This window comes from Scomber scombrus, chromosome 7 (assembly GCF_963691925.1).
Source record: "Scomber scombrus chromosome 7, fScoSco1.1, whole genome shotgun sequence".
NCBI lineage: Eukaryota > Metazoa > Chordata > Actinopteri > Scombriformes > Scombridae > Scomber > Scomber scombrus.
The window spans coordinates 2,502,472-2,515,779 of NC_084976.1; the positions used below are offsets into that span (position 1 = coordinate 2,502,472).

The 13,308-nt window shown below is 38.3% G+C and overlaps 1 protein-coding gene across 5 annotated transcripts in view; it reads left to right on the forward strand.

The window, feature by feature from the left end:
* The window catches only part of LOC133983551 (cytochrome b5 reductase 4), a 28,899-nt gene that overhangs the window by 14,448 nt on the left and 1,143 nt on the right, over positions 1 to 13,308 (forward strand). The window contains exons 15-19 of one of the 5 annotated variants that reach the window (XM_062422668.1): positions 1,099 to 1,216; positions 1,310 to 1,346; positions 5,673 to 6,244; positions 7,194 to 7,425; positions 9,821 to 9,948. In XM_062422668.1, coding sequence (XP_062278652.1) covers positions 1,099 to 1,153 — 55 coding nt within the window. In that variant the 3' untranslated portion in view covers positions 1,154 to 1,216; positions 1,310 to 1,346; positions 5,673 to 6,244; positions 7,194 to 7,425; positions 9,821 to 9,948. Of the gene's footprint in view, positions 1 to 1,098; positions 1,347 to 5,672; positions 7,426 to 9,815; positions 9,949 to 13,308 lie in introns of all 5 variants that reach the window. The other 4 variants (XM_062422666.1, XM_062422670.1, XM_062422667.1 and 1 more) reach the window with 4 other exon arrangements.

Consider the following 13,308-nt stretch of genomic DNA (forward strand, 5'->3'; position numbering starts at 1 on the left):
AAAAGAGAGCACTTTGTTCTAGAAAGACTGAAATTTTAGAAAAAACTCTCCTTGATCTGTCTCACTTAGATCACTGGAGTCTCATTAGTGTGAGCTGAACTTTGGACTGCATTTTTGTAAAGATCTGTACTGTGGATTTAGTTCTCCATCACTTACATCAGAGACATGCAGTGTTGAAAAATGTGTACATTTTTAAGTCTAAGGCATCATTCTGGTGCACTCTGAGAGCAACATTAAGAGGTTTTTCTACATTGTGTTTCTTCAATTAACTAAACTAACTGTCTTTGCTTATCAGTAAAAGACTCAACTTCCAGATGTCTTAGAAGTGGATCAGGATCAGAGTTGATTTATTGTACAGATAGAAATAAAGAAGATCTCTCATTAAGACTTAAAAAGAAAAACTGAAGCAACTAAAGCAGCATAAAGCTGCTGCTGTGTTTTAAACAGCACGCAGGTGTTTCACACTCAGAGGTTTGAGGCTGAGCTGCAGGGTTGAGTGGAGGTGTGTGGGGAAGTTTATTTGACGTGCAGTATTTCTCTTTTCATAGCCATAATAACTCTTTCAATGTGTGTATTGTATTAAAGGAGCAGTGTGTAGAATTTAGTGGCATCTATTGAAACAGACGCAGCAGTAATGGAATATAATATTCATGTTTCAATTAGTGTATAATCACATGAAAATAAGAATTGTGTTTCCGTTACCTTACAATGAGCCCTTAGTATCTACATAGGGAGTGGGTCCTCTTTCACAGAGCCCGCCATGCTTCTACAGTAGCCCAGAACAGACAAACCAAACACTGGCTCTAGAGAGGGACTTTCACGTTTTCCATGTGTTTTGCAGCCACTGTAGGTTCTCTTACATGCTTTGAAGGAGAAGGAAGGGCTATTCAACTAGTTGCAATCTGCAACCACACCACTAGATTTCACTAAATCTTACACTCTGGTCCTTTAAGGTAAAAATGTGACCACATCCTGTTTAAGGTAGAAATGTGACCCCATCCTTTCAGCACTGTAAAACCTCAAAATGTGTATACTTTTTTTGTAGTCAGCAGATTCTCACCTTTGACATACAGTACTTCCTCTATGCTTATGTTATAGGTTGTTGAAGCAGCAAGGCTTCAGTGAAGAGGAGCTCCACGCCTTCCAGGGCTGATGAGTTCTGCCGACCCTTCACCCCCACCCTCAACCCCCCGAACTGCAAAGACTGTGTGTGCCTGTGAGTGAGGGAGAGAGAAAGAGAGAGTCCATTTTAATGTATAAATTTGTGTTCGTGAGAAATGAAAGGAACTTTGTATTTCTATGCACCAAGGACCCGATGATGCTGACAGCAGACAAAAACAGCCCAGGTATGAGTCATTCCTCAGTGTGCAACAGGACATTTTAAGTGCTGAACAAGATTTTTTTGCAAGCAAATTAAATGTTTTGTAGAGAAATGATTATGCAAAGGATAATTTAATTTTAAATAATCTATGCTTAATACATTTCTTTAATAATGCCAACATAATTACACCTCTTACAACCTCTTTGACTCAGTTTTTTTTTTTATTTCCTCCTCTCACGTCCCTGCTCAGTGTGCCTGCAAGCCCTTAAACACTCGCTCGGTGTCTGTGTTTCTCTTTCATTTGTGAGCACACAGCAAGAGCACTGAGAGAGAGGAAATAAGTGAAACAGAGTGAAATAGATTATTATTGTGTACTTTGCAAACACACACACACATACATTTACTGAATTTTTTGCTCACTCAAATTAGGAATTTCCTTTGCATAATATTAATTTCTCTACAAAATATAATCTATATATTTGCAAAAAATGTTTTTTTTGTGCTTAAAATTTCCCATCATGGTATCAGCAATGTGGCACAAATATATCTCCATACCCAGAATTTGTGCAGTAAGATTCTCATAACTCTAGACGGTTACGTCAGTGTCTGGAACATTGTAAAGGTGTTTATATTTAAAGCAGTTAAATATATAGAGAGGAAAAGAAAAGAGATTCAACTGATGAATTATGTGCAATATAAAGAGAATGAATATAAGCCTTGCATTGGCGCAGCAGAGCTTCCTCTGCAGACATCACATGGATGCAGTTAGGAGAGCAGAGTGAGAGCCACTGCAGTCAAATGAAATGCAGTACAGTGCAACCAATCTTTGAAAGGTTAGCCTTCAAATCATTAAGACTGGGGCAACTTTCATTAGTACTTGTCTGATTAGGATCCTGAGTCACCCCAGGTTAATGTTGAGTAATCATGTTGATTTGTTTTTAGCCTTTAAAGGGTAACTACACACAGACTGACAACCTGTAATCACACACTGATGGGACAATGCAGTACCCAGATTGACAATCTATTGACTGTTCTCGCTGCTTAAAAGTTTTAGTGCAACGTTGAAATCTAACTTAGTCCACTGAATTACCTCGTGTAAAGGAGGAAATAACAGGAGACACATTGAAGATGCACATGGTGTTAATTGGAAGTAGTGCAGAGGAGCTGCCTTCTGTTCTTTATGCGCAGCAAGCAACCCCCAGTTTAAAAGCAGACAAGCACCTCCTGGCCTGTTTCACAGAAGAACAGCATAATGTTCTAATGATGCTGAGAAATATACCACAGGGCACTGTAGCACCACAGGCACAGCATCAGTGACGTCACCGTGAGACCCTGTCCAACCAGCCGTGGTTGATCAGACTTCACCTCGTGTTCCTGCAGAATTACACACATCACTCCTTCTGATCCAGAGTCACATGACAGCTGGCGTGTCGGCACCTCTCACTTCACTCTCACCCCGGCTATGAGAGCACATGGTACAGAGTCTGGATCTTGAACTTGATGCACTTGGGTTTTTTCCGACCACAAAAGCGTTCTGCTGGCCAGGAAATGTATGTGTCACAGAGTTGTTTTTTATCATCTAATAATGTCAAATCATTTTCTTCCTTACTCCCTTATTTCTGTCCCAATGCAGATCTGCTTTGTCGACATGTTAGCTGGATTCATACTTTTTAATTATTTCAGGTCTCTTATTAGCAGGTTTTTACTCTTTGAAACTCACCTGCAAACACAGCGGGACACACGTTTATATGGCACTTTTAGAGTGTGTGGATTATGCTGATGATCACATCTCACAAATCCCCTTGTAGGATTTTCTTATTTTCTTCTTATTGCTTTGTACAATAACAAATGTAAGAGAAATATAAGAAAACATTCATACGGGAGGCCCTGAACAACAATAATGATATTAATAATGATAATTATTTTATTCATGAGCGATTTTCAAAGCACTCAAAGGACGCCTTACAAGACATAAACACAAACAACAGTGCATCATAAAATCAGCCAAACAGCAAAATAGAGTATTAAGTCAGAATTGCAAATGTCTTGTGAAAGTCATTGTTAGCTGCCTTTGTCACATTTACAATAATCCACCTAGAAAAATAGAGGAATGAAAGTGTTGATTGTTTATACAACAACTACAGATAAATAACAAAACCTCATCAGTCAAAAGTCTTCGATGAAAAATGTCAAACCTCAACATGTATTTAATGTGTTTATATGGTTTTGTATTGTATCAGCTGGTGTTAATAGTTATTAAAAATGTTTTTTTAAAGTTGGTCCATTGAAAGTTATCCTATAATGTCAAGAGTTTTTAACAAGACTGGTATATGATTAGACATAAGGTAAGGGTAAATATTATTGATCCCCCTAGAGGGAAATTCAAAATTGACACAACAGTATACTTGTAATAAGTGATATAAAATAAAATAAAATACTGTATACAGTAAACAATCTCTAAAATAATCTGCGATGTTCCTGGAGTTAAACAGTAGGGACAGTACTGTGCAAAGGTTTTAGGCATTAAAAGTAAAGCGAGGATGCTTCCAAAAATAATGCTACAACGTTTTTATCAGCTGAACTTGATACAATGTTCAATACTACAGAAACCTAAATGACATCAGCACTGTTGTCTTTAAAACAGCAGCAGTTCTCTTCGGTAAACCTGCACACAGAGTTTCAGGTACTCAGCAGGTCAGTTTTTTCTGCACCTTGGAGAAGTCGCCACAGTTCTTCTTCTTCTGGGGATTTTGGCATCTCAGCTGCTTCTTTCTGTTCATGTAATCTCAGTGTGATCAGGGCTCTGTGGGGGCCAAACCATCTGCTGCAGGACTCCTTGTTCTTCTTGTTGATGAAGATAGTTCTTGGGTTCGTTGTCGTGCTGCAGAATAAATTCAGATGATATAACATAACATAACAGACAAGAATCTAAACATTTAAAGTGCTGAAAATATTTTCACAGTGCTGCAGGTATCAGTAAAACCTTGACATTACTATCCCTTACATTGGGTGTGGTCAGAAATCCTACACTTGATTTCAACACATGCATGCTCATGTCAGTGTGTAGTTACCTTTTAAATGTTAATCTGCTTTTTTGCCAAAACAAATTGGCATATTGCTGCAGTACCCAGAAATGACTTGTTAGTCCGCACTGTGACTTTTCCTGGAATGAGTGGGGAACTCTTAATAGCACACATCATGAATTCAATTGTTGGGTCTTACAATTTCCAAAAAGCGCCTCACTGAAATCAATTGAAAGCAGGCATGAAGACAGCATGCAGAGATTTGTGCCGCTCCGCATGTCTCGCTGTCATCATCACAGCCAAACTGATGTGCTGCTGTGCTGTTGTTATAAAGGGCTGGTTTTTGTCACAGCTTGATACTTAAAATATTCTCCCGGGTAAAGTAACAAAAGCCAGCTGTGGTTGCCAAAGCGATGTGAGTTTCTTAAGGTGGTACTCTCCTGTTTTCAGCTGTGCCTCATACTGGCTTCTCACTTTAATTTATTCTGAATGAATCACACATCTCACCTGGTAAAGACACTGCCAGAGATAAAGTAGCAAAACATTCTCTCTTATGTTTAAAAAAAAAAAAAAAAAATCTTTTAAAGGTAATGGAACCTTTTTGTGGTGCACTGCTCAAATATAAATTCACTTCCTGCCAGATATGCTGAATCACGCACAAAGTCGATCCAACATCAGGTCCAGACACCTGTTCTCAGGTCACAGCCAGTTTTATTGAAGCCGGTGGTGTCTGATCCTGTGCCATGACCTGACTTTTACGTCCTCCCGAACATGGCATCAGCTCATTTCACTGATCAGCACGGTGTCAATCAAGGAGGAAGAAATGAGCTGATCCATTGTTCTGGTACAGTGTGAGACACCACAGACTTAGAGGAAGGTTTTACTGTTACATACTGGTTGCTCTGTGGATGACTGTCTATGAGGTGTTATTTATATATAACATGATCTACATGCTGTATTTCTTCTGTTAACCTTTGTGTCATTCTTATTTCATGTATAGACTCCAAATGATTTTGCATTGTTGTGCTTACAAGGGCTAGACTGATATACAGTATGTCAATATATGGTCATCAGCCTTTTATTAAATAAAATCTGCCAGTCTTCTATATGAGAGATGTTATGCAGTTCAGAGATAGTGTTACATCATCCCCCCCTGACTAAAGTACAGCCTTGGGTAATTACTGAATACTTACATAGCATGAAAAAGGTAAAAACTGATTTTGTTAAATATTGGCACGTGATTCTGGTAGCTGTACTAAAAACATGTTTGGAACACCTCAGTACTTACTACCATTTTCTTTTGCAACTGATTTTTTTGTTCTTTCTAGAAGCAAACACTGAAGTCATCCTATGGGCTTTGCAAATCAAAATAAAGCTTTGTATCCTTCTGTGAATGCTGTCCACCTCATATTTAGCTTGTGATTGACAATGTAAAACACTGTTTCTAACAATAGTCCTTGCCAAAGCTTGTTCCTTTCAGGTACACAACCTGCAGCTGATGGTGAATGTGCTGAAGTGACAGAGTGCTTTTTGTGCAGTTTTATAAGTATAACTTAACTGAGGTGGAACTGGGCAGCTGGGGCTCGTCACATGGTTGGCAGTTTGATCCTCCACTCTTTCATCCACATGTCGAAAATTGCTCCTGGTGGTCAGGCCATTTACCATTTAGCCCCCTATGACATACAGTGTGTTGACTTTATCTGACACAAGAGAACGAATCAATAGTGGTATGACATTCATTACAAACAGCAGCTGGCTCATGAATCAACTGTCAATCAAAAAGATTTCTTTTTTTTTTATCCGCCAGGTCAGATATAACAGTAAAGTTGATATCTGAGCAAATGAAGACACAAATCCCTCCCTGATTATGAGTTTGATCTTTCCTGATAAGACACAAATTGTGAGTAGTAATATCAAATATATACAAAATCACAGCCAAGGAACAGATTGTCCATTTTTCAAATTCCTTACATTGAGCTGAGGAAGATGTGTTCCTCCGATCGCCTTTTCCAGCTGCAAAAATGAATTTGCGATGTCTGGTTATTTCATGTCTGAAATATGTCCTTCAAAAGTAGCATCTGTCACAGTGCTGTATCTTACACCTTTTTGAGCCAGGAAAGGCCTGACACTTTGATGAACATCTTTAGACATTAGTAGACAATAGTATACAAGTCCAGCTGTGTTCACTTGCATGCTACTCGAGGACAAAGGTCGTTTGCCATATTCTTAATTCCCTGATGAGTGTAGGAAAGAGAACAAGCTCAGTTTACCTAAGCCCAAGTTAGAAGGCAAACCATTGCTGGCTTTGTTGCAAGGGACTTACAAAAGATGCAAATACTGCATGAGATAAAAAACTGCTTTGAAAGTCAATCTAAGATCTGGACCTGCAACCCTGTGGGGTGCTGTTCCTGCACCTCCATAATTGGAACCGTGTGGCCAGATTAAAAATACATTGAAGGTGTCAGTTACAATTTTCTGATTTTCTTTATTTCCCTGAAGAGTCCTCTGGTTTAAACAGATGTAAGAGCAAAGTGACCTTTCAGTCAGGCGTTCTGATCATGAAATCCTGTCAAGCCTGTGAAATGTTCATCAAGTATTCTACACACCTGCAGGGAGCTGCAGGATAAAAGCTCCCAGGAAATTAACTTAGACATCTTTTATTTCAAAGGCAAAATAATAGAAAGGCAACTCCTGGCAGATAAAATCACATGGCTTGGTTGGGCAGTTGGTTTGATGGTTTTATGTACGAGTAAGAAAAATTCTGTCGAATACAAATTCTTGTAATCTATATAGTTAAATGTTTTGTAGGAGCCAGTTTTGAAACCTTAACCCATGTCTTTCCTGCTTAGATTTTGACCGTGGTGATCAGTCCCCCTCATGGAAGTGACATACTGGACTCTGCTGATAGTGTACCATTTCACAAAAAAGTGAAACAGTCATGTCCCGTGTGGGATCAAGGATGTTAACCGCAAACATTCTGCACAGTGTTTCAGTTTCTCCACGCCAGTGACTCATCACTGAGAACACCTGTTCCACTGTGGCCACTTCTTCCCTGACCTCCGACACCCCCTACAGGTATGAGTTGTGTCCCTCGGCAGCCTTTACGGAGATTCATAGTGTCGCCTCACTAGATTTTAGTTGTTCTTATCATTTTAAGGAATTTTATCATCCTAAGCCTAATGATGTATACTACAGTATAGATGTAATCTCCACCAGACCAAAGGCATGCCTGCCTCGTCAGGTAAATGGACCAAATAGCTTCGTTATTGACACTCTTTACATCGCTACACAACCTCCTAAAACTGCACTTAAAAACAAAGTACATCCAAATTAAATATGGCTGTTTTTAATAGTAGGGCACTCTCCAACAAATCATTTTGCATAAGTGACCTAATCACAGATAATCAGACTGTCTATTTTTAATGAATGCAGCAGCAACACTCAGCTACAATATTTTCTGAATCCCTTCGGGGCAGAGACACTGATCCTGGAACTCTGAACTGTCAGCCACCCTTGCTGGCAGTATCAATTTATAGACCTCCAAAAATCTGTCTCCCTATTTTTATGGCCGAGTTTTCAGATTTCCTGACCTGCATTCATGCTAAATATGATCATGTAATTTTAACTGGTGATTTTAATATACACGTTGATAATAAGACAACAAAGTGAAAGACGTTTTAAACTTATTAGAGCGTATGGATTTTAAACAGCATGTTAACGAACCAACCCACAACTGGGGTCACACTCTGGACATTTCTTATGGCTTGCACGCAGATGTTTCTTCATTTATTGACATGGCTCTCTCAGACCATTACTGTGTATTTTTTAACGTCTTTTAATTAGCTCTTCTAATTTTTACTGATAAAGTGATTAAAAAACGCTGTTTGACCCCTGAAGCTACCTCAAACTTTTTAGCACATTTTACCAGTGAATAATCCATACCTACCTCATCTTCTATTTTCAGTCTCATCTATTTTTAAACAACAAACTGGCTACAGCCCTTGATGTTGTTGCACCTTAGAAAACAGAAAATAATAATTCGGAAAAGAAACTGCACCTGGAAGAACACCGAAACAGCTAAATTAAAGGGACTGTCGGGTTGCAGAGCGCAGATGGCGCAAAACAAAGTTCCATGTCCATAAAGAAATTTGAACAGAATCTCTACATGTCACCATGGCGATGTCATCAGGAGGTACGGCATCTTGTTCCACAGCTACGCTGATGACACACAACTTTATGTAGCTGTGTCTCCTGATGACACAGGACCAATTGACTCTTTTTAATTGTATTGTAGATATTATTGCCTGGATGGCACAAACATTTTTATAGCTCAACCAGGATAAAACTGAGTTTTTAGTAATTGGTTCTAAAGCTCAGAGCGAGAAACTGGTCGCAAAATGAAGATCCCTGGGACACACCACAAGCCAACAAACAAGAAACCTTGGTGTGGTGTTCGACTCTGACCTTAACTTCAAAGCTCATGTGGGGTATATCACCAAATCTGCTTTTTATCACCTTAAAAATATTGCAAAAGAATGACCATTTCTCTCTCTGAGTGACACAGAGAGACTGATGCACGCTTTTATCACAAGCAGGCTGGACTACTGTAATCCTCTCCTTTCTGGTCTACCCAAAACTCCTAAATCAGCTACAACTGATTCAGAACTCTGCAGCCCGAGTGACCAGGACCAGAAGGAGAGAACACATTACGCCCATTTTAAAGTCTTTACATTGGTTACCTGTTCGCTTTCGTATTGATTTTAAAATGATTTGACTTGTTTTTTAAAGCACTTCATGGTTTAGCACCAGCATATTTATCACAATTGCTGACAGTGTATGAACCAGTACGGCTCCTCAGGTCCTCAGGCGGGAATCTTTTAGCTGTTCAAAAAGTCAATACTAAAACCTATGGAGAGTCAGCGTTTGGTTTTTACGCTACAAGTGGTTGGAACAGACTGCATGAAGACCTGAGAACAGCTGGAAGTGTGGACATTTTTAAAAGGAAGCTCAAAACCCACCTGTTCAGCCTGCTTTTGATTCAAAATGTAATAGTTTGTAGCCTTTCATTTTATTCTATTGTGCTTGTTTTTTGTTTTTTTTTAAATGATTTAACTTTATTTATTTATCTACTTTATTTTACACTATCTTCTTATTATTGTTCTATAGTTTTATCTCCTTATCACTTTTATTTGTCTATTTCTTTAGTCTTTTAGCCTCTTTCTTAACCTAGTTTTAGTCTAGCTTTTATTAAACTTCATCTTCTATTTTACTTTTCTTTTGTCTTTTTAATCTATTTTATCCTAATTTACTTAATTATTTATTATTATTTATTTGCACTTATTTAAGTATTTTTATCATTATCATTTTCTCTTGCGTGCATTGGTCTCCAGTTTTGTCTTTAAAATCACTATTATTGTTATTTTTGTTAATTTTCCCTCTTTTTGTCATTTGTTCTGTCTTTTTCATCATAGATTAGTTCTGGGCTCCATCTTTGAAGTTACAATTGTCCCGTTTCCATTAAGGAAGTTCCAGGTCCTCTGTCCTCTCAGCCGTTGTGTCTCCATTGCAGAGTAGGACCCTGATAGGACCCACCTGACTCTGGAGGTGACCTAATCTACAATTTCAATCGTTGTGTTCTTCTACTGGGTTTTAAAAAGGGCGCTTGTTTTGGCGCTCTCTGTTGTCACATCCCACTTTGAGTATACCCAATCAGCACCGAGTCAACCTCAAGCCCCACCCAGGAATTTTTTCGGGGCGCACAGAGTACATTCCCCGAGGCAGGGACTCGTTTTGCCCCTGTAAAAGTTCCAGGAGATTGTCTTTCATGGGCGGTTCCTGCTATGGAGCCACGTGCCAATGGTCACGGCCCTGTAAATTTACCCCAAAGTTCCTGCAGTGGAAATGGCCCTAATGTTTCCCTTCAACAAAACCTCACAATAAACTGTTAAGTATTATTACAGAACAAAATCTCAGTCTGATTGCTTTGAATGAGGTCGATACATTCCCTTGTTTCTGTTTTGGTGATTCACCGACATGATTAGTAAAACCTTTAGAAAATTGGATGTGGAGACAATTTGTTAGAAAAAAAAGTTTATCATACAGGTCTAGACATTTTAATTCTTCTTGGACTTCTTAATTTGCAGATATCAGAACCATACAGCAGAACACAGATCACTTGCCCTCTGAAGCTCAACACTTCAGCCCTTTTATAGCCTATAGCTTTAATTTGCAAGGCTAAAGAAAAGCAGTTACTGAACTCATGAGATGTGTATTGGACTGCCTTTTGAATATTCATTGAAACTGGGTGCAGCAGATACAAGCATCTCAGAGGGAATTAATATGATGCACCTGTGTTTTCTAAGGCAGTCAATTAGATGAAACCCAGCTGCTGCTGTGCATAAGTTACTGAAATAGAATAAACAAGTTCAGCAGCAGCTACTCAATATGTCAAGAGTCATGATCCCCGTTTGCACTGGTCCAACTGTACCGGACAGATAAGTATTGACTGTTTTTCAGTACACACACACACATTCACTCATTATAGACATTAGCTGGGCTCTCTGTATTCTGACTGTGGGCTGATTCTGATTCTTTCATTTAAATGGGAATTAAATTGTGGCACTGTTGCTTCATTATTCACGTTTTAAATCTAAAATCTATAATCTTTACATGTAATTCACTTCTGCACTCATGTTTGAGTTTCATTACAGAGTTCCCATTCATTAGCCATGGTAGCAGCGTAGCTTTAAGGACATCAGTGTTGGTCAGTCACCTTTGGTCCAGACTGAAATATCTCAGCAACAGTTGGCTGGATTGCCACAACATTGTATACAGATATTCAGTCTCCAGAGTATGAAGTCTACTGACTTTGTTGATCCTCTGATTTTTCCTATAGAGACACCCTGTGATTTACATTTGTGATTCAGAGTAAAATATTTAATATAATCATAATAATAAGGATAAAAAATATCGGTATCTATATAGAGACTTTATATAGAGACTTTCAAAAACAGAGTTTACAAAGTGCTTTGACACAAAGCAAGGCAGTACAATACAAAACAAGACACACAACATAGAGAGCAATAGGAAGGCCAATATTAAGAAGATGAAAGTAGAAGACAATGAAATACAGTAAGGAGATGATGAAAATTAAAAAATAAATTAATAAAATAATAAACAACATAACATAAAAGCAAGTCTGTAGAAATGAGTTTTAAGAAGTGACTTAAAAGAAGTTACCGATGCTGTGAGCCTTATTTCCTCAGGCAGGTTGTTCAAAAACCGAGGGGCCCTGATGGTGAAAGCCCGGCCCCCCCTTCTAGATTTCAGCCTCAACTTTGGACCAGCAAGAATGGCCCCTACTGAGGATCTACAGCTCATATGTAGTCAACATATCTGCTATGTAGCTTGGAGCCAGACCCAGAAGTGATCAGTAAAATCTTAAATTCAATTCTAAAATGAACACGAAGCCAAGACTGGGGCGATGCGATGTCGTCTGTTAAAACCAGTAAGAAGCCGAGCTTGTTCTTATTCAAGAGTATAGAGGTTCATTTAGAATGTTTGTTCCTCTATTGGCAACATTAGGTCAAGATTTTCATCCATCATCTCATTCATTCATTACTTTGGTTTATGACCACAAAACCTACAAAACTAATAACATTACCAGCAGCTTCAGCTGTATTTAGTATTTAGTTGTAATTAACAAATAGTACTGTGCTAAAACTTTAAACTGAGATTGTGAATATGGTAAACATGACCTTTTAGGCTGTAGACTTTTTGTCTGGATAAATAAAATGTTTGAAATACAAAAGTACTGAGAAATAACAGCCGCCGTAACACTAACTCTCTTTTTTAAAACCATGGCCATGACTGTCGTTTAACCTTAGCCAAGTGGTTAACCATTTGTAACCATGACGACAAACATACCCTACACTGAACAAAGTAGTCATTTTAACCCAAACCATGATCCTTCCCTAAACCCTAAGTGTTGTCAAATAAACAGATGGTCGGTTCCTCTAAGACATACACTGTAAAATACTGGCAGCAGGGACACCAGTATTTTACAGTGCTGTCATTTATTTTAACAGTATAATACTATACATTGGATTACAGTATATGACAGTAAAATAACAGTGTATCTATTATGGAAGCGTATCTGCACCATTTTGCAAAATGCATTGCCATTTGAATAAAGGTGCAGATACGCTTCCATAATCTATTGTTATTTATTTTAAAAGTATAATACTGTATATTGGATTACAGTATATAATGTATATATATGAACGTAGAATATAACATATTTTTTGCTATAAATCCTAATGGAACTGATCACTTTACTGCTTGATGCTGATCTGTATCTCTGCTCGGATTGTGCTGCATTCACTGTCACTCGGACACTTCAGTGATTACAGGTCCCGCTCCTTCCCGTTTGTGATCGTACAGTCAGATCTATAATAGCACAAGTAAACTCAAGTTAGCTACAGTACAGTACATCTTCACACAGTAATTGGTGAGATACTTTAATAACGTTACATTCTGCTGACTTCAATTGAACGTAAAGATACTGTAACATTACCTTATTTACACAACTGTTAAATAAATCGGCTGCAAAATGAAGCAGACAACAAACCAGACAACAAACCAGACTCTATTCAAATTTCAATTTCAGGAGCAAAGGGCTGTTTTCTGTTTTGTTTATTGTAAAGTTATGTAAAGGTAATAAAATTGAAACCTGCGTACACGTCAGATGAATCTGATCCATTAACCTCCAGTAGAGCTAAAAGTACAGGGCATAGTCACTACAGTATTTAAAAAGGTTTTAAACTACAATTACAGGTTTTTAGGCTAAAACACCAACGTGAAAATCACCAGTTAACACAGTCACCAGTTAAACCAAAACACCGGCGGGACATTGTGGACCCTGTGGACACTGCTAGCTGGCTAATGTTTTGAGTGTATGTCCAG